The following is a 22,715-nucleotide window of genomic DNA, read 5'->3' on the forward strand; positions in this document are numbered from 1 at the left end:
TTTATTCCTACGTTCCCCCGATACTGTTGTTTCATTCTTAGCTACATCCACCATTGGAAACATGAGATCAGAATTTCTGCCATCCTGCTGAAAGTCATATGGAAAAGATCTAAACGTTAACGAGCGTCAGTGGGATTTGAACCTACGCCTCAACGTCGACTCCAAGGCTACTCGGCAACACTCGCTCGAGCGTTCTGGCTTTGTTTTACGAGCCTAACGTCACGTGAACTTTTGCGGTTCTGCTTCCCGCTGCTTACGGCCACGGTGCTGACCCAACGTTCACCGCCGTCTTGAAGCTCAGCGTGACGTCTGCAGGCCGCGCCACGCCCCAAAGAAACACACGGCTCTGTTTGCAGTTGTGCAATGAACTTTCTGGCATCTGGTTCTTTGCACTGAGGGAGATGTTGTCACTATGGCAACTGCACAAGCAATTTCACTGCTTGATGATTTGTTGGATTTCAAGCCAAAAAGTGTTCCATCTATTTTCTGTCTTCGTGGAATGAGCGAAGCTCGACCCTTGACAAGCGTTCACTTTCATGGAGACGTATGAATGAATGAACCAAGGCATACGTATTTTCGGATTGTAGGCCAAAGCCTCCAATGGAAAATAGCCACTGCAAATCCCGAAGCACGCGTGAGATTCCAAAGACAGCACTTTGACCTCACAAATGGCCCTTTTATCCCAATCCGAGCGAGTGCCGCTTATCGGAAGCAAACGCTGTTAGCTCGTGCAAATTGTGTGTTTCCGACAACTCGCCGTCTCTTTGCTTTGACTTTGACGACCTGAGGCGGTCAAGCAGTCAGCACAGAATCTTTGCTTTGGCCGAGAGTACAAACGGAACAGAACAGAACAGCTCACTTGAACACACGTTTTCAGAAGTAGGCAAAGATTCACTCGTTTTCATTCTTTATTTATGTCACTATTGCATATTTATTGATCAAATGTCATATTATAGAGTGAGTGCTATTTTCCTCATTACAAGCCACGTTACAAACAATGGTTTTTGGAAGGCTGGAACGGATTAATGGCACTTCCATTCATTTCAATCGGCAAAGGTGTATTGAGAATCAAGTGTTTTACTGTAGAATTATTTGTATACAACAAAAAGACATGAATTTGTAAATTGAGAAAATCGACTGTAATCTCTGATCGTACACTGTATTTCTCTCTTGCCCAGATCCAGTCATTTGCTAGGAAATGTAATCAATAGATTGACATCTTCTGCTGTTTTATTGCGTGAGCGAGCGAGCGAGCGAGCCAGACATCAAAAGCCAGTCTGCCGATGACTACGTGATGGCTCGGCGATGTCATCTGTTCCTGTCTCTTTATATTCAACACTATCTCCTCTCTTCCCCAAGCTTTTATGCGTGTCTCCACCGCAAGATCTCAATTTGATATCAGCAAGGTGGCGTCTGATCGGTGAACCAATCAGTGAAATGTGTTTGGCTCCTGATGTCTGGCTCCCACGACGGCGATTTAATAAAGATGAGACGCAGCAGCTCATGTCCTTCCCTCAGTCACACTCTAGCTATTAACTGAGAGTGGAAATAATTAAGGGTGTGTGTGTTTGTCAGTGTGTGAGACCCACACGGCAGGTGGGTCAGGCCTTGTGAATATGTTCTTTGTGTCCAGCTTGCACCCCCCCGAGGTGCAAACATCAGCCTCCGTAATCACTGGCAAAGCAGCTGCATGTTTCCAGTTGCAATGCTCACTCCCTCCCACAGAAGCGAGAAGCTGCTGACAGCTCCTTTAGGGCTTCCTCTGGCTAGTACAGTTTGGGGGAAACAAGCCCACGTGGACTTGGGGATCGTGCGGCCGCGAGATCCCAAATTGGAGTTTTAGAAGAATTCCAATGAGCATCTTTTGCCGCACATGTTAGACAAAAAGGTCATTTTCGATACGTAGGCGTGAACGAATGCTTGGGTCGACCAGTCCGGGCTGCGGAGTGGTCTGCTTTTTGCTGGCATAGGTTCCAGCTCCCCTTGGACAAATGGCACAGATTGATTTTCGACAGCACAAAGCAATTGTGCTTAGTATGTCTGGCTCATAAACACACATTTTTCCTCCTCTTCTTTCCCATTTTGTAGCCTCTCGTATTGATGTTTTGGAACATTCTTTCAGACGCACTAAGAAGCTTTGAATGTTTTTCTTTTTTGGATGGCTGTTTATGATTTCGCATCATCAATTTCCAGCAGGCTTTTTAATTGCCTCTAAGATTAAAGCAACTTGTTTTGACAGAAGAGTGTTTAATTGAATGAATGCTTTATTTTCTTGATCTTTCTGTGGGAATCTATTTCTCGTCTGGCCAAACTTCCTCTGCCTTCCTGGAAACCAAACAAACGCTTATTTGCATTTGAGTGCACTTTCATGCTAAGCCTTGAGATCAGCGCTTTTCCTCTGCATGAAGTTCTTCTCATGACTAAAGCACGATTTGCCGTATTTGTGGCGAGTTGTCTTCCACTTTCCCTCAGCTGCCCACTCGCATCCGCTGTGCTGTCTTCAGCACATTTTTGGGCGTAATTAGATAGAAAGATCTGCTTTGATGCTGACATCATTTGTGTGTGGCTCACAAAAATCCCACTGGTGGTTTTCTTGTTAGGCTTGACCATCGCGGCTCTTTGGACCATGGAAGTAGATGATGGAAGAGTGGGCATGACCGAAGCGTTACGAAGGTCTTGGAAGACGAGTAACCCGTAGACAAGCTTATAATTCCATGCAATTACTGTCAATGTCATCCTGTTTGCTGGTAAAAGATGTGTTTTCATTACCTAAACGGCCTTTTTGTTTTTGGCTCACTTACACTACGTCTCGTCTGGTCTGCTGCCTTGCTGTCTCACTTGTTCCAGTCCCTTTCATTTGTTCCTCTTCCCCTCGGATTTTATAAAACATCCATCCATCCATCCATCCATCCAACCGTTCATTTTGATAGGTCGGGTACATCCGGTAGCCATTCACTTTGATTTACTTGCAGGGATGATTTTGCTGGATCATCCCGAAACCTTGTTGATTCAACTAAAACTACAAAGAAATAAATGATTACTTCATAAGAAATATCGTATCCATTCCATAATAACCTTCTGGGCATTCCGGCTGCAGAAAGTAGATAAGATGTTGGAGCAGCTGAAAGCAGGCCTAAGTTGTGGCGCGAGCCGTAGATAGATACTGAGTTCCACCAACATGATCCGGTATTTTATTCATAAACGTGACAATCGTGTCCATCGACCTGTTAAGTAGTTGTGTAACTTTTGCGTTTGCCTGATCTTTACGAATTCTGAACAACAACGTGTGGGGTGCACGCCAATATGAATAAATGGTATCTTTGAGTTGAGAGAAACCGTTCCTCCTCAGTCTGCTAGGAAAACATTTTTTCTGGGCTTGGTCACATTTTAAAAATCAGTGAAGAGGTTCCATCTCTGTGTCTTGCCTCAAGCAAGCTGATGTTGAAATTCTGTCGAAAACGTAAGAGTGCTGTAGAAAAAGGTTCCCAGCCGCGCAGTCAATTCTCTTGTGTAACTCCTTTATTTTACTAGCCGAACCGACGCTTGTAACAAGTGGTTCAGTCTTTAATATGCACAGCCTCCATCCCCCCGACGGTGAAGGCAAGCGGTGAGCTAATGAACTTGAAATGACAGTGACTTATTTAGAGCTCATGTTTCTCCCGCTCAGTCAGAACGGAGGACGACGCTTGGTTTCATTTGTCTCGGCGTGCCGGCGTTTGGGTCTTCCCTTATTTTCCCATCTTCCCTCCCCCAGCACAGTCCTCCTCTCTCATAAATATTTGACATCTTCCAAATGAACTCCCTCAACTTGAGCTTAGCGCATGGTTGCTCACCTTGTGCGCTTTCTTAATGTGTTTGCTTTGCCCGTTGGACTGTGTGGAGATTTCAAGACACTTCCGTGCTTGTGCATTGTTTTTTTTTTTTTTAAGAAAGGTTAATGCGAGCACATACTATGTAAAGTGGTAAAGGCCATATCAAGGGATATCTATCGGTCTGTGTATGGATGTGCGTGTTAACCTTTCACCTCATGACTTAACGCAATGATTGTTGTCTGTGATATCATCTGCTCTATTTTGTGTGAGCGTGTGTGCTTCTCTTGGCCAGCATGTGGTTTGAACTAAAAGCCTTGAGTGTAAATCTTTCATTGGTTTTGCTACCTTCCAGCTGCTTCAAAAAAAGAAGAGAGAACGACATGGCGCTAGGTTGGTTAAACTGCTACTTTAATGATGAGTCATTTTGCGAGTGCTTACGAAACTAATAGTTATTAGTTTTGAGGATTCGTCAGCTCTCTGACACAAATGATTTGTGTGTAGAGCATTTTATTTTTGGTTTGATTTGACAAGTTGTTATGCTTTCATCTGGTGCATGATCTGTCCATGTCTGCAGTGTTAGAGTGCACGACTTCCTGCTGTGGTGTGTGTCTTCTTAGTGGGCCTGCTATCCTGCTAAGACCATCACATTCTTCGCTTGAGGTCCGTTACATTGCTCAGTCAAAAGTTGACTCTCAACTGGAGCTGTGCAGTGATGGATGAAATGCCGCCCACTGAAATGTGGTTTACAGTAGTAGTCACCATTTTCACAGTTTGTGGATGCTTAGATTGTCATCAATGTATTGATTGATTGATTGATTGATTCAAGAGTTTTTATTCGCCATGTTTGAGCGTGCCAAACAAGGAGTTTGACTTCGGTATTTGGACCATATCCGCCCTATTACTTGATAAACTCACATTTGTCCTTTTCGTGTGTTACATTATGGCAAGGAACTAAGTTGAATTGAATTGAGGGGCTTCATTTTGACAAAAGTAGTGCTTTGCCACCATCTTGTGGCATCTATAGGCAATATCGATTGATGATGGATATCCTGCCGTATATGTACGAAGGGGTTTCAATGGCTGCTTGCGAATAGGTCGAAAAGTGCTTCTTTGTGGCATCAAACATATTCGTAGGATCAAGTTCAACAACGAACTTTCAAAAAGGAAATGGGACGATGCTCATTATCGTCACAGTCGCGCTGCGATGCTGTCTCAATATTCCAAATGAAGCGTTTTCCTACCTTTCTTCTCCATCCAAGTGTCGTTTTCTCTTGAAAACATTTAATGCTCTTAAAGTTGAAAAAGCCTTTTCACATCCCAGCTCGAAATATCAGCTTTAAGCTCCCTCTTTCCTTCTAAGCTTCCTTGCCAGCCTCACCTCACCTCACCTCACCTCACCTCACCTCACCTCATCTCTGCTGGCTTTGTGTCCTTGATGAAGCACAGCTGCTCATCCCTTTTTTGTTTTCCGACAGTCAGGATAAATGGCCTGAGCGTTGCTGATGACGAAGGATGGCGAGAAGTTTTGCTCATGCATTGGACGCTGGGCTGGGCTGGGCTGGGCTGGGCTGGGCTGGGCTGGCCTGGCCTGGGCTGAGCTGGGCTGGGCTGGGCTGGGCTGAGCTGGGCTGAGCTGGGCTGGCTATTTGTGTCCCCGCAGCTCCTTGCTTAGGCTCCGGTTTCTCAACTGCTAAATACTAAGTGTATGTTTAGGTACATGTTTGTGCTTCCAAGTTTGGATTCAAATCACGTATGAATTCATTCCGTATCAGCAGAGCTAACTTTGTTGTAATGATATGTAGGTATTTGTCAGGCCTTGCAACCATTTGTCGATTGCAACACTTTTCTACATGCTGTGTTTTACATTCAAAGTCATCTCAACTTCATGACGCAATTGCCAGAGAAGTGACATTGCGCTTGGCCCACTGTTTGGAACCGCACATTTTCCGCCTGTCGTTGTTTATGTGTGTGTTTATACGCGTGCGGCTTGCGTACTGCAAGAATTCGCCGTTGTCTCTTGGTGCCAATGCCACAGTGCTGAGAGCCACCAAGGTCAAGCAAAGGTGAGACAACTTTGACATACGTATTTATTTTTTCCCCATCTGTTTGTTAGTGATCTATTTGAAATTGCTAATGTGCAAGAAGGGGCTACCACAAGATAGCGAGCGACAAAGGGCAACATTTCATTTCGCAATGAAGCTCCTCAGCTCACTTCAACATCGTTTCCCGCCACCAACAAAAATGACTTTGGCCTGAGCACAAAAATGGTCAATAGTCAATAACAGAGGATGGATGAAAAAAAGACAATCAGTGAGCTGTGAATGTTTAAAAACAACAAATCTAATGTTGGCCTTGGACTTTTGCTCAGCACTGCATAAAATGGTGACATTTGAGCATTCATAAGTCATTCCTAACATCAGAGTGAACTGACAACAAGATACATGGCTATGTATGCTTTTTGGATTATCAAAGTCAAAGTCTGCTTTATTGTCAATTTCTTCCCATGCCAAGACACACAAAGAAATCGAAATGACGTTCCCACTATCCCACGGTGACAAGACATAATACACAATATACATACAAGTAAAGAACACAAAAAAATAAAAACAAGATATATTTATAGCTGTGTGTGTGTGTTTTGTTATGGTTTCCTTCTGTAGAATAGCATGCAATGGATTATAAATGTAACCTCGAGGGACATTATCGACTCTGGCAGAAAAGCACTGGAGTTGCTCATTCACCTGTCAGGTTGCAATCTCTCCCTGCGTGTAGCTTTCACCATTGTTACCTTTTCACAAAAGCACTTTAGTGTCTCTCCAACGGCCACGGATGGTTATTGGGTTTGGCGGCTAAATAACATGCTGCGGTCGCTCCAAGTGGGCCCGCTTGTACTGAACTCCCCCCCCCCCCCCCTGCATTTTGCAAATAGCCCAATTGCACTGCTATAAATACACCCTCACAGAAGTAGTCTTATATGTGATTATTATTTTATTAGCACCTGTGAGAAGGGCTTTTTTTGTGCTCCACTGATGTGTCTCACCAAACTGGAGCAGGCTTAGGGGAAAATCGATGACTTAGTCCCACGAGTCTGACTATTAGTAGCGTTTGTGAAGCAAATGGCAAATGTGTGTTAACCGCATCCCACTGAATTGTGCATCGCTAATTGCCTTGCCGACAGACATTTTTACTGGTGTGCAAGAGCGATATAGTGCAACAGCTCTGCCTGGTTGTGTTCAAATGGATGAGCACTGTGCAATTGGGCAATAAATGGTGGCATCTGCACAATGTTGACTCGAGCTTTTCTCAGAGTCACTTACAGTGTGTGTTAATGGCAACATGTGTTGTCCCACCAGTTCAGTTCGGATATCTATTGGCGTGTCAAAACCTTCGTCGTCACGGGTTCTTTCGTTTGTGGTTCCAAATAAATGTATGAACACATTATAGGCTACACAACAACTTGTTTTGAAATCAGAGACTAAAGTGAGAACTGTTCACATGTTTGAAAAAAATGAATGGCAACAAAAATTGCTATGGTAAATGATATGGTGGGCCTCATCCCGCCCCTGGGCCTTGAGTTTGACACCTTTTGGCTTATAGATAAACTATTGATGCTAAGCTTATTGTGAAGTGAGTTGACTTTATTTTATTGCCATCTTAAATCACCCATCTCTCTCAATTCTTTTGCTTGCAAGTCAAATGAAAACCAATCGGCCTCATGAAAAATTATTCGTATCGCAAGGCATCAGTTTTATTTATTTTTTTTGGTCGGGGTTGGTCACCTATTTCAATCCATAATGACCTATGGAGAATATCTATCTATCTATCTATCTATCTATCTATCTATCTATCTATCTATCTATCTATCTATCTATCTATCTATCTATCTATCTATCTATCTATCTATCTATCTATCTATCTATCTATCTATCTATTTTTATCTATCTATCTATCTATCTATTTTTATCTATCTATCTATCTATCTATTTTTATCTATCTATCTATCTATTTTTATCTATCTATCTATCTATTTTTATCTATCTAATCTATCATCCAGTGATGCTACGTGGGCATACCACACACACACTGTGCAGGAATTGTGGAATATGAAGCCATCTCCAGGCCAGAAAAGCACTGTAGAAGCACACTCGGTGGGCGTGTATTCCCTCAAGTGCTTTAATGCGCATGCAAATTGAAATGATGTTTTTGCACTTGGCAGCAGGTTTATGTTTTAATTTTTGCTTTCAAAAACAGATGTTACACAAGGTCACTGCTATGCCTCCATGTGTCCTTCTGAAGATTTTTTTTTGTCAACTTGTTGAAATGATGTTTTGCAGTTTAAAAAAAAAAATAAAATAAAAATACGATTGATCGTACCTTCAAGGATGAGTGTGCATTTGTAAAACAACCGGGAGTTTTCATGAGCAAATCTGTCCTTGCTGTCCTTTCCTTGGTTGTGCACACGCACACGCACACAAACACACACACACACACACACACACATACACACAGTGATTTTGAGGACACACAAATTAGCGGGTGAGCTGGCAAACCATCCCTGCAGTCATTACTGCAGTTGGGAAAGGAAAGCTAACGTGCTGCCTTGAGACACGTGCCATAATAAGACTCCCCAAAATGTCTCCAAAGTAAATGTCTTTTTTTCTCCACTCAACCTAGGAACGCTCATTTTATTTTATTTTTTTCTTGAGCATTTTTCGAAGTAGTCGTGAACATAGGCTGTAACTCCTGGCAACCTCCTTCCTCTACCTCCGCCTCTGTTTCTCACCCAAAGTAGACTTTGATGCTACTCTGACGTGATGTTGTTCTGTGGCTAAAGAAACACCCAAACTCAGCTTTCCCTCTTTGATGCCATATTACTTTCTTTTCTTTTCAAACGCTGCGGTTTGGAAAAAAAACAAAAAACAAGCAACATTATATTTGTCTGCAATTTGTTCTATGCTCAGGTGTACCTTAAACTGGGATGTTCTGAACGCAATAAGCAGTTGCTGGGAAATAGCCGATCAACCTGAGCAGATAACGTTAGCATGGCGTACGCCATTTTACTTATGTACTAGTATGTTCACCTTGACTTCTCCAAATCAAGTTAAAACTTTGAAATGTTTCAACAGCAGTGCCATAAACTGGGCTAAGGTTATCTGCTAAGTGAATACGGTCATTCCCAAAACAACCTCCCTCCACAATGATGACAAGCAGCAAAACACAGGCCTCGTTATGGGCCGTGACATTTTTTTTTTTTTTAACTGGCGTCACTGGCTGTTACCGTGGAAACGCTGCACTCTCGTTCATAGCTAATGTGTTAACATATTTATGCGTGTACTGTAATGTAGGTCAGTTTTTGCTCTTGAGAAGCTCAATTTAATATGAGTTATCTCGTGTCACGTTTAATGGAGGAAACCATGGACTGAAAGTACTTATCAGTATTTATTGATTTGGTTTCTGCAGCTAGTGACGATTAACACAAGCCCTGCAGAGCAGTCCGATAATGAGGAGAAAATGTTGTTTTCCTGGTCCCCATATTACAATTTCCGCATTAATAACTAGGCTTGTAAATTTAACTTGCACAAAGTGATGACTCATTTGGGGACATGAGCAAAATGACGACACTTAATTGTGGATGCCGTCTTTAATTTAAATGGCATACATCATTTGTGGGCGATAGGGACCAAACCCTGCTGGGAATAGTGAAAAACAAGGACTAATGAGAACCGCACCAAAAAAATTGTATTCGCTAATAGTTTGCATCAACTTAAATGATATTGCTTACAGAATATTTGATTTCGAAAAACATGCGCATGTGTATTTTTTGAACAATATGCACATGCTGTAATAAGACGTACATTTTTTTACTATCTCTTTATTATTATTATTATTATTATGTATTATCTACATATACGTATATTTCAATTCTATACAATGCTATTTTTATTGATTTGAAAATGATTTTTAAGGCGCTGCAAATACGTTTTATATACATACAGTTTTGCACAACATTTATCAAAAGGCTTTAGAGATAAGTTTGGTATTGTAAAACGCTGGATGTTTTGATGCAGCTTTGTGGAGAGAAGTTGACACATCCACAGAACATCTCCAGTCTGGGCGTGTAGAAAGCTTAGTGCACACAATGTCTCCAGAAGTTGTCTAAACACAGCACACCTGTTCCACAGACGCGGTGGGGCGCACGTCTGAGATAAAAGCCAAACCACGCCCTGCGTCTTCTAATGTCAATCTGTGAAAACAAGCACAACTTGCGGTGCTCCTCTCTTTGTCCACCTCACCACAAAGTAGAGCAAGATCTAACGTGCCTGCTCTGCTCTGCTCTGCCTTGGCTTCATGCTTGCTGATAGATCTGAAATTAATTAAAAGTCTTCTTTTTGTCTGATGACTGATGCCAGTGAGCACGATTTGGATGTGGGAAGGGGGGCGTACAGCGGTGGGCTTTGTAACGCAGCGAGAGGCTGGCTACATTATGTCAGACAAGCGCTGGTCTTGAGTCACGTATTCAAGTCCAGCAATCTTCCATATAGTTTTTATTACTCCTCCTCCTCCTCCTCACAGCTGGCTGAGAGTTGGGGCTGGGTGGCTAGGTGGTGGAAAAGTAGCGAGAAGTAGTGCTTAATTATAGCGGTTGATATGGCGTATGGAGAGTGAGATGTAGTTTAATAGGACTTTTGCGTCAGACGTCGTTGCCAGTGAAGTCACTGGTGGAGAGAGGGATCCACTGGCAACTCCTGAGAGCTTTTGCCAAAATAAATGGAGATGATTTATCACACTTATTTTAGCTTCCTCTTTTTTGGGGGAAATGACTTTCCAATTGGACAGCAGAGCCAATCACCAAGGAGTGTTTTTCCTTTGATGTATTCCCATCTCTCGTGTCTCTGCAACTTCAATATTTCAATTCATTAAATCTGTGGACCTTTTAGCTGTGATTGCACAACAACTTAAGAGTGGCACTTTAGCATGCCGTGAGAAATGATTGGACTTTCTTGGTTTGAAAAAGTAATACTTTTTGCAAGCTATCTATCTATCTATCTCGCTAGGTAGGTAGGTAGGTGGATAGATGGTGGATAGATGGATAGATCGCTCGCTCGCTCGCTCGCTCGATATTCCTGCTAAACAATTGTTCTTTCTACCCCAAAATACAGCTGGAATGAATGATTGCATATGCAAGTTTCACATTCCACCAAACCAAATGGCGGCTTCCTTCAGCGTCTCAACATACTCTCTGGGATTGTGCCCACCAACAGCCAGCCTCGCCGTCTTCCAGTCTAGCCTTTTTGTCAGAGCCATTGGCCTGCTCGTCTCCCTGCGGCCTCCCTTTTAGCGTTCCCTCGCTGCTTCTCAGGCCTCAACTCCCCTCAGAGAGGAGAAACCATCGAAGCTTTCAGCTGGGGCCAGCACTTTCTAATGTCTCTTTCCAGTGAGCGAGAAGCTTTGTCCCGCCCGCTCCCATGACCACATCCCAGTCATTCATGAAAGCTACATTTTTTCCTCCCTTTTTTTTTTTTGGTGCTAACCAAGGAAAGGACATTCTGTTTATATTGGGAAGACGAGCTGTGATAAAACTTTCTCCTGTTGAATTTTCAAACTTACTCGTTCATTTGCTCTTCCAGCATTCAATTAGAAATCACATGGCTGACTACATCTGATAATTACATTTCTTCTCTGCAGCAAGCAGCCGCCAGGATGCGTTTGGAAATCTTAATCCGGTGCAGTGAAACAGAAGGAAAACTATTCCCACCAATTTTACGACTTCGTATATTAATAATTCATAAGGAGGGCTTGTTTTTGTCAGAAAACGATAGGTGGGTGGGTGGTTGACAAGAACGAGGAGTCAAATAAGAATGGCAAGACTTCAAACGCTTTGATACTGAGGGGAATCTAAAATAGAATTATTTTCATCTGAAAAAGGCAGGCGTGTCGAACAAAATCTAAGGATAAGAGCGGCAGCGAGGAGCAAAGCTTTGCAGGAAACACAAAATCACCTTGCAAATGACAGAAGAAAAAAAAAAATACCCCATCGAAAACCTTCAAGTCAAAGTGCACATAAACACAGAGGGGAAACACTGAGCGAAAGAACTCAAAGTTCAGCAGAGCAGAATTTCCTTTTGGGCTTTTTTTTGTGTACGTGTCAAAGAAGAACCTCTGAAAAGGCCTCTTTCAGGTCGGGATTGAAAGAGGGATTAGGTGGAGCGAAAAACACCAACATTCCTTGGCACATTTACCTGTCATCAAGAAACTCCGGCATGGGAGCCAGCCCTTTGAATGCAAATGCTTTAGTCGTGTGGCTAAAAGGCTTCGTCACCCACAAATGACCAAATCAAAGCGAATAGTTATATAATGTGCAAAATGCTCGGCAAGCATTTGCACCGAGAGTCGCCAATGAATGTTCCACTTTGTCACAGTGTTGCCTTCTGGTTTGAATTGTGAGTGTTACTTCTGAACTGGGCTTGATGTAATTGCCGTTTGCCTCTATGGTCATTTCCTTTCGACGTCTTGTTGAGTGAGGTGCTGCCACCTTAAAATATAATATAGATACAAATAATGATTGTCAGCTATGGGGATAAATCCATCAAACGACTAGATGGTGTTTTCCGCCATCATGATGCTACTTTCCTTACATATCACCTCAAATGAATTCTTGTGTCTTTATTTTGGTGCACCGACCGCAGACATCCTGAAAGGGCGGTACAACTTCCCACAAAGTTCAACCTTTTTCCATTTTCTAGTAAGTAAGGGCACAGCTGGTGCTCACTGTTCAATGGCCACACTGTTGTGGCTCGAGGCCGGAGATGACATTTGCTTCATGAGCGATGGTGCTGCCCTGCGTAAGGACAATGACATGAGATGGATCAAAATTGCGATCATTTATTTTGGCGCCATCCCCATGTTTTTTTGTTTTTGTTTTTGTTAGCCCCCCCCCCCCCCCCTTTGCCGGCCTTTTGACCTCTCTCTATGTCGACAGTGTGTAGATGACATTTTGCTGAGTGGCGGTGACGAAGAAAGGCGAGAAAACGCGAGCTTGTCCTGACCTGACTTGAAAATAGACAGCTTGGCACGCATACGCTTTGGCATAACAGTGCTTGCCTTGTGTCAGGCCTGTTTTCAGATCTGACTTTTGATGTGACTCACTAGCGATGAGAGCAGATGGAGAACATACACAAGGAGCATAAAAGGACGGAATACACAACTCTCTCACTTTGGAGGCAGCCATTGCCTTGTTCATCTATGATCAAATATTTATCATGTTTTATATACGGCTTTGAAAAATGATGATGCTTCAGGATCAGGGGCGAAGGATGACTGAATTTAGATGGAGAGATATGGCCTCACTATCACCTGATAAGTGAGAACGTTTTTTTTTTTTTTTTTTCCCCACTCTTCTTTTAAATCCCCTCTGGTCAGAGTGAATCCAATATTTAACATCACTCTTATTTGATGATGTGGATTCAAGCGCTGATTGATTGAAGTTTTAACTTTGGAATCGCTTCCCGTGGCGTGGATGCAGCAAAGAGACATCAAGCAAAGGACTGGACTGAGGACTTTACTTATGCAGCAGGCGTCTCGATTTCAAAACAAACCTTCGCTTATTTGTGTGAAAAGAATGAGGTTGAGTGGAGACTGGGTTGTGCTTAGGTGTTTTGTGCTATTTAATCGAAAGATTTTTTATTACAGAGCTCTCCACAGTTGCAAAAAGTATTCAAACTCAAAAGTGAGTTCAAAGATTAGTTTCCAAAATGACGCTCATTTTTCGAGGGGGCGGGGCTAAAGGACGATGCACTTGGGACCCGGCATGAGTGCCCCCCCTCGCTAAAATTTTGCATCAAAACATATGTATGTGCTTGCTAAAAATGGATTCTTTAGCTCTGTGTAGATTCTGGGCCATGCGGGATACAGTAAGACAGACGCAAAGGTTGAACCTTGTTTTCCAAAAAGATTCAATAATGACAGGCAATTGGGCTAACAATTGATGTTCTTTTTACTCGGTGGCTTCACTTTTCCCCTTGCCTAACCCTTCCAACTGCTTTTCTTCCAGCGTCAAAACTCCCAGCTCACACGGTGTACTTTAACCGCACCCCAATGTGAGCTCTTGTTTCTTTGACTGGCCCGGCCCAGACGACAGCGGGTCATCTTCTATTCTGCTGAGGTGCTCTGAGCAGCAAGCTTGACTGCTTTGTTTGCTCTGTCACCAGCAACAAACCAAGCTTCTCCAAAAGAAAGGCTTTGCCGGGAGAGGAGTCAAATCCTTTTCTCTCTCTTGCATACCTGTGCACAAGCACAGAGCGGCATTCACTCTCTGTTTCTCTGCCGCCATAGTTAAACGTTGCAGCAATTTCATAGTGTCGTAGCAATCTGTGAACGGAGCGAGCCCTTGTGTTATTCACACGCGCTGATTCAAATACCGACAAGACGGAATGCTTTGAAAGAAGAAGACATGATTTGCAGATATCAGAATGATTTGTTGTGAATATGACAAATGTAGTTTTGGTTATCTCAAAAGTTCCCGCCTAGCTTTTATTGACGTGACCCTACCGTATGTTGTTGAAGTCGATCCCGAATAAGAACTCCGAAGTTGTTTTTTTTTCGTGTGTGTGCACATTATGTGACCGGAAGTGTGTCAATGTTGACGGCTTCTGTCAAAAACTTTAGCTGGCTCATAGCCATCCGTCCATCCGTCCATCCATCCCGTTCACACAAATAGAGCAAAACAACACAGCAGTCAGTCCTCCAGACTCGGAAATGAGGTCACCCTGTCCAAAGTTACTCCCTTTCTTTGACATTTGCTTACTTTTCGACTTTGCACTCATTTTCCACCTCCCCACAAAATGACACATGGACAAGCTCAAGTTGGGACATGTATTCCATCTGCAAGAGAAGGGTGCAACTAGGCCGCTGCGTGCTTCTGCATATTTGTGTAAAATGAATTTTCGTCAACAGACACATTCAGGTTGGGGGGGAGCAGGCAAAGAGCGGAGTAAATCAAGTAAAAATAAGACTTGTCGAGTGAGATTGCTCGCAAAAAAAGCCTAGCGGGCCTCTGACAGCGCTCTGACCGAACTTGCTCAGTGATTCGGCCAGGTCCTTTCCACCGATGAGAACAGCTGTCCGCATGCGTTGGCTGGCTGCATCCCAGCGATAAAACCGGACAAGAAAACAACACAAAGTACTTAGAGGGCAAGAAAAGTTGACACCTGTGTGCTTATCAGAGCGAGCAGTCAGTCAGTCAGTCACAACAAATTGACGAGCAAAGCATCCTCAATCTGCTTTGTCACTTGGAAACGTCGCCGGTCCCTTTGGAGCACAGCGACGCAAATATTCTTCAATGTTCTGAGCTTCATGTTCACGGAGTTGCTTAACCTCGGGAGGAGTGTTTCGTTCAATCGGATTTGTCTAAGTCAGCGTGGGTTACGATACGAAGATGTCCAATGTGCCGGTAGAGGTCCGATAAAGTTCGGATTACCGGGAGCCAGGGGAAGATGTCTAAAAATAGATGTGTGCTTGAGTGTAGGTGTTGGGATGTAATCTTGCATTATCAATTCAAGCAAGGAAATGAATCCACGAGTGCTTCTCAAAGTACGGTCCCTCGTCTCCATGTAGGATTCAATTGTCTGTAAGTTGATGTCTTGGAGTGATTTGTTTTTGAATTGAAATTGTATTTTTTTTTTCTCCTATAATTAAGTGCATTGCTTTGTTAAAACTACGCCGAAGCTGGCAACATTTGAAATACCATTTCCCTCTTAGTCTTGTTCCCACGCTCAGTCTTTGCACCATTCCATGTTTTATACATACATGTAACGTGTGTAACATGACACGTGGCCACGTCGAATGCATTTCCTCGTTAACGCTGACACTGTCACACTTGCTCTGAAGTCGGATATCACAGCATCTGTTTTACATTTGTTGCTATGGGTGATCGTAAAAAAGGGCCAGTTGACACATTTTGTGGTTTTATTTGCCCAACGTCCAATGACCGTATGTTTAAATTGAATTTCATATTGCATATAAAATCAATAAAACATACTAGCTTTTATTGACTCAAAAGGTCATGCTCACTGGGCTGCTTATTTTTGTTCTTTGCGCCTGCAGAATGTAACAACTATTTTTTAATACAATTTGAAAAACATGATTAATATACCATCATCACACACTCACTCATTGTAAATGTAAGTGACCTATGATTGAGTGGCAACCATGAACTATGCCTGATGCAAAAAAATAAATAAATACCGTATTTTCCGGACTATAAGGCGCACCTAAAAACCTAAAATTTTCTCAAAAGCCGACAGTGCGCCTTATAGTCCGGTGCGCCTTATATATGGACCAAATTCCTAAATTTAAACTTTCCCGAAGCATTGTGTCATGAAATCAATCATAAGTGGCCCGCTGAAGACTATGAATCATGAATCAAAAAGACTATGGATCATTATTTTGTGATTATAAAGTAACTTGTTGCGTCTGAAGTTGAAATAAAAAAGATAAAATGGAGAATGATTTGATTTGGTTGAAAAATCTGACATGATGCATTAATGGTGCGCCTTATAGTCCGGTGCGCCTTATATAAGGACAAAGTTTTAAAATGGGCCATTCATTGAAGGTGCGCCTTATAGTCCGGTGCGCCTTATAGTCCGGAAAATACGGTAATCAAATCACGTATATGAGAAAGTAAGATGTTGAAACCAAGCAGGAAATAATGAATCCCCAAATTAAACTGTGAAGTGCGCCTAAAAAGAAGCGCTGCATCAGCGGGTGTCCAAGAGGATTCACCCACCATAAATTGAATGTATCCCAATGGGCTATAATAACGTGTCATTGCTTCTATTAACGGTACAAAAGGTCGACTGCTCTGCTGGCGGAGCAGGATCAAATTATGATCAAAGTCTAGCCGTGTAACTCCGGCGCTGGAAGCTATTTCTGTGGGCCCGCGGCTGGTTTACATTACTCGAGCAGTCTGGAAGCTAGCCAGCCTGGTCACCGGTGGCGGGGTCGTCGGGTATACGGGGACACGTTGCCGACACGTAAGGTGGGACAGATTTCAATGTTGGTCTAGGCACGATACTGTAACATAGTGGAACAAAATATCTTACGTCAGTGGGTACATTTGGAATTCCCCGTTCAAGTGTGCGTTTGTTTATTGTTCACCAATGAATGGATTAGGCCGCTCATCTGGGACTAGCGTGGCTACCCGCACGCATGCATATGCACATTTTTCTATGACTCCCGTTGTAGAGTCGAGGTTTGTTTGTAATGACTGAAAAGAATTCTAATTGTGAGCAAGATTTGTCCAATCATTTGAACCTGTAACAGGAATTACCATTGTGAATAGCATGAAAAGAATTGTGTGTTATCATCATGAATCCAAAATGTCCGTCATAAAACAAATCTGTTCAAACTACATGAGCATTTTCAAAACAAAGGCAATTAAAGCACATGAATGACATCTACAACCATCAGACTTCCAAAAAAAAACAACGGTCAAGACAAAGTGCGGAGGCAGTTGTTAATGTCCTGCTTGGATTTTACTTCTACATGTCTGCTGTCATCTCTCAAAGCATGTGCATTGTCATTGCCTACCAATGTGACTGCTGTTAAATAGGAGCATTCCACCCCCGTGAACAACAATAAGCACATAGTTAACACTGGAATTGTTCTCCAGTTAGTTGGCCTGGCGCACTGAAGGGCTTCAAATGAAAACTAGCCCTTATTAAATCATCACGCATGCACACACACACACACACACACAGTCATTCGAGGGTCCGGGTGGCTGATTGGCTTGCTGCCTCCATGCTGATTGGCCTCACAGCGGGAGGTTGATGAAAGAAGAACAGCAACCCTGTTGATTTCAATATATTTGAATGGATCATTGAATTTGGTGCGGGTTATGCAGTTTGGGCAGCTTCTGTGTATTCCAATTTGTATGCAGGAAGCGTTTGTATTATGAGCATGTTTGGCCCATCAATCATGCCTGCAATGGCATTTATTCAGGCTTCCAGGATGATTTGGAAGCAATAAAGACAGGAAACGACCAAAACAGGCTAATCTCCAATGTATGAGAAGCAGATTTGGACTATGGAAGGAAAGCAGGCTTTTGGCTGTCGCTTCACGTCTGATATTGGAAGCATCAACATCATTCAAAACAGAACTGTGTCTTGGTGTTTTTCCACTTCATCTTCAAGTTCTTTACTGCACCAGCATTAAGCGCAGACAAATGGCATCTCTCTCATTCAAAAGAAATCATGAACTGCTGCACTGGCTCCATTGTTTACAAAAGATTGCTTTATACCAGGGGTCTCAAAGTCCAGTCCTCGGGGGGGGGGGGGGCGCATTCCTACATGTTTCCCTGGTTAAACACACCTGATTCAATGATCAGGCTCCTGCAGAACGTGAGGATGAACTGATCGTTTGAATCAGGTGTGTTGAACGAGGGAAACTTGGAAAACATGTAGGAATGCGGCCCCCCCCCCCGAGGACTGGAGTTTGAGACCCCTGCTTTATACGGTGCAAAAGTGTTAAAACAACCAATTCAAATCAAATGTTAGCTAGCTAACAAGATCATTCATTTTCAAACTTGCAACTGAGCACTGTACCTAATGAACAAGTTGCTATAGCTGCCCAGCCGCCAATGGAAGCGGCCGGGAAGCAAGGCGTCTGTTCACGCCCTCAACGGCGCAAACATCCCGTTTTCTGTGTGCAACGCTCAATTCTAACCGTGTGCGTCTAGAAAATAGCAGAAGGAAGAATACTATGCACGCTCAGACGCACTTTGCAGAAGACCGAGATGGTGATACTATATTTGATATTAGGTTATTGATTAACATGACATTTCAGTTGACAGTGGATTTGGACCGCAATGTATCAGACCGAGAGCGGTTTGTTCTGCTTACATTTGAGGAGTCCAATTTGAAAACGCGCGTTTGGTTACTCGGAACACTTTCCCCCTGCACTTTGTTTGAAGTGCTTTCACCTGAACAGATGTGAACTGATGTCCACAAACACACCGATGTTTATGGAGTCGGCCGTCGTGTTTGTGTCACGAGCCACCTCCAGCCGTTATGCTCTATTGCAGCTGACCTTTTCTAGCTGTGAGGCTCGTGAGTGCGCCCTTGTGTGTGTGTGTGTGTGTGTGTATGTGAATGTGTGCGTGCGTGTGCACGCGCGTGCGTGCGTGTGTGCGTGTGTGTGCCCTTGCACGTGTGTTTACACCTGCAGACTTGCTGGAAAACAATCATGCTGAGTTTTATTTATAGAGACTTGACACTAATACTGCCAGTGTGTGTGTGTGTGTGTGTGTGTGTGTGTGAGTGAGAGTATTCATTGCATGTCCTTTCAAATGACATGCGGAGAGCAGGTTGTACTGGAGGAAAGTGATATAGGATGCACCCACCCACCCAACACACACACACACACACACACGGGGTGCAGGCATTTCAAGAAGCAGCCCAGGGGGTGACAGATTGCAGCTGACCTCTAAACAGACTGTATATTATTTCAACATAAATCTTCCCCGTTCTCATTCCCTTGTTTTCTGCCACTCTTTTCTGCTCTGCTTCATCTGCACTACTTCTTCTCCCTGGGCATATTCTTCCTCTTCTCACTCTCCACTGGCGGGTGTGTGACTGAGAAGGTTGAGAAGGTGCTGAGAGGTGCCCAATGTCACCACTTTACTTTTGGTGTTTGAGCAGGGGGAAATTGCCTTTAATTGCATGCTTTCAAATTTGGCCCGAATGAGGTGCTTGAAAGGCAGTTAGGGAAACTTGGCAGACACATAATCATTGACATGCACACACACCGGGAGTAGAAAATTCACCTGAGATGGGAAGGGGGGGTAGCTTAGACTACTTATTAGCCAAGTTGAGCCAAGTCAGTTCATTAAGGCTGCAAACATGCTTACTTTTAATTATCTCGCTGCTCCATATTGAAGTCAAATGTTTTCCAAGGAGGAGGCGGGATCAATGTCACAGCAAAGTTTGTCAGGTTAATAGCCTTTGTCAGCTACAGTAGTAGCTGGCTAGTACGTAGCTACTTCATTTGTCAGTACATAGTAAGCTAGCGGGTTAGCAACCCCCCCCCAATTAAATTAAATCAGTTTGATATTCACTGGTCTGAAAAAGGACTGCTTACCTGTGTGATAACTAACATTATTCACTGTAATTGAACAAAAACTGTTTATGAGCGTTCGCGATATATGGCTCAATGGTACAATTAGTTTTGAAGAGCAAATGAGGGGTGGAGCAGTGCAAAATTGATTCAAGTTCATCCATATAATAACACAAGGGAGACAAAGGGGAGAGGAGTAGCAGGCAAGATGAAATGACTGAGTTGCTTATCACCGGAGGGAGGGAGGGATGGAGGGATGGATGGCTGGTCCTTTCAGTGCTAAAGGTAGACATGATGAGCTGCTTCTTTCACAATACCTCCATCAGGGTGGAAATGCTCTGACCTGCGCTCTATTCGCTGCACCAAATCATTTTTGTCACCTGCTTTTTCTCTAATCAAGTCTTATTCGAATGAACATTGCCTTACTTGATTTATTTTTCCAAGAGCCACTTTCCTTTGTCGAGGAGAATTTTGCTCTCATTTCAGCCATATAATACGATGCAAGGTTCCTCTCCTCCACCCAGAATATCCATTTGTTCCATGTGTCTGTGATCATACCCACCAGACACTTGAAGAGTTGTCCTAGACACTTTATTAGGTACTATTAGCTGAGCCGGGGAATTCTGTTTGACATTTTTTTTTCCAACGCAACCTCCGATGCTTTTACGATGTTCTAGTTTCAAATCAGATACCACAAGATATTTCCCGTCAGCTGCCCTGCATCATAATGGAGAGGTGAGAGATGCTGAGCATTATTATTATTATCTTTATCTCTGTAAAGGCAACGCAATTCCATGAAAATCTCCCAACACAATCACGTTAGACTGTGCCAGCCAGCGAGAGAGAGTTTTGTGCCTGAGAAACAAAGTCGATCCGAACGTCTCTTAAAATGTAGATGAATAAAAGCCTTGCTTGACTGAAGTGCAATTTGCGTTTGACACGCTTTTCTGCTGATTTGTGTAGCAACTTGACTTGAGAGCAAACAGGGAAGCTGTGACAGGTCGCGTTTGCTATTTGATTGTATGCGTTTACAGTACGTTTGTGTCTGCCAAAAAGCTGTCTGCATCTCGCCAGGTCATCGGACGAGTGAGCCCGAGCCTCCTCCGATGCCAGCACGGCTTATCCGAGATAGACGTGCCTACGCTTGCTCTACAGATGATTATAAAGCGGCAAAGTAGCTGACGGCAGTGACCGAGCCAGTTTTACTCACGCCTTTCTTCTGCTGGTTTTCCCCACCCAAATCCTCCAATTTCTCTCCCCCTCCTTGTTTGTCCAACCCACCAGGAGAGCACCTGCGCATCTGTCCTCAGGGTTACACCTGCTGCACCAGCGACATGGAGGACAGCCTCGCCGTCCTGAGCCGAGGAGAGATGGAGGGACTCCTCAAAGACGCCGGACGCTCCTTGCAGGTCTCCCTCGGAGGACAGTATAAGGCCTTTGATGGTGAGTTTCGAAACCAGTTTGCAAATAACACGAGAGAGCAACAGCGGATGCATTTGCTTTGCAGTTCCTTACGAATGTACTTTGCATGTTTGGACTCCAGCGAGTATTTCTGCTGTCGTTGGTCAAGAAGGCAGTTGTGTTCACTCACACGATGGCGCAAACGCCCCTTTTTACCTGCGCCCGCCCGTCGAGGAAAATACTTGAAGAAAGAAACTGGATCTTTTTTTGACAGTGATAAATCTCATAACCTTCTGACCACTTGAAAGGATATATAGATGATATGGGAAAATGATGTTTTTCTTGGTTTAAAACAATATTGGCTCTCTTGAATGAAATCAAGTGTGAAATGAATGTCAAAAATCGTCTAAGTCTTCTGCATTTCTACTGCACTGTTCCATACATAACAATAACATTGGGGCAAATTGACCTAATATGCAATCTTTCACCACCGCAACTGTGGTGTCTCTCAGGAGATGGAAGTAGCAACTTGTTGTTATTCACAGTTTCCATCATTTCCTAAGTCAGAATTTCTATGAATAATTCTTATTGACACCAGCCATGATTTTTCGGGGGGATATCGCATGCAGTGCATGTCGCAATCAGCCCGAATTGTGTGCCTAATGTTACAGAGAAGCCACCCTGGAGCTGCACTAGAATAGCGATAGATCTTTTCAGATGAGGCTTTGCTACTTTGTCTGACCTTTTTAGCCATCGCCATGATTGGTGGCCGAATGACGTTTGTTTACTTTCCCTCTATGGGACCGAGTTCCTCATTCCGGCGGTCGGTCCCGCTCCTTTTCACGGCGGGTGTCGTTGCCGCCGTGCCAAAGGAATACCGCTGCGAGGCCAAAATACACAAAGCTTTCCAAGACGTGCAAATTCCATCGTTAGCGTGCGTCATCCGGCGGTTGTTAACCTTTGGAATTTGGGCGAAACACCTCATTTAGCAAAAGAGGAGCCAGTAAACAATGCTGACGACACATACTACGTAAACACCATTCGACGTAACCGGGCTTCATTCTCTAAACATTTGATGCTTTTACCGCCGCACAGACTATGCAGACTTGCATCTTTTGTTGCTTCATAATGGAGCCATTTGGACGGCCTTGTGTTCATTTGTATTCCATTCAATTGTACAGCTGGTAAACATTGTCATACATACTTGAAGTGCACATTCATTGTCTCCTCTTGGTTCTTGGCTGTGTATTATCGGTGTCCCCTTGCTTCACCCCATCAGATGGGAACGACAGAGTTGGTGGTGGTGGTGGTGGAGTTTATGGGGACATTGAGGTCTAAACAACATCTGTTGACTCAATGGGTACGAGAGTTGAACAATGGACTGGAACTATC

General features: G+C 43.5%; 1 protein-coding gene across 1 annotated transcript in view; it reads left to right on the plus strand.

The window, feature by feature from the left end:
• Positions 1–22,715, plus strand: part of gpc1b (glypican 1b) — a 47,727-nt gene that overhangs the window by 5,921 nt on the left and 19,091 nt on the right. Inside the window, exon 2 of the mRNA XM_037276567.1 lies at positions 21,207–21,365. Within this exon, the coding sequence (XP_037132462.1) occupies positions 21,207–21,365 (159 nt within the window). The remainder of the gene's footprint in view (positions 1–21,206; positions 21,366–22,715) is intronic.

Source organism: Syngnathus acus, chromosome 17 (assembly GCF_901709675.1).
Source record: "Syngnathus acus chromosome 17, fSynAcu1.2, whole genome shotgun sequence".
NCBI lineage: Eukaryota > Metazoa > Chordata > Actinopteri > Syngnathiformes > Syngnathidae > Syngnathus > Syngnathus acus.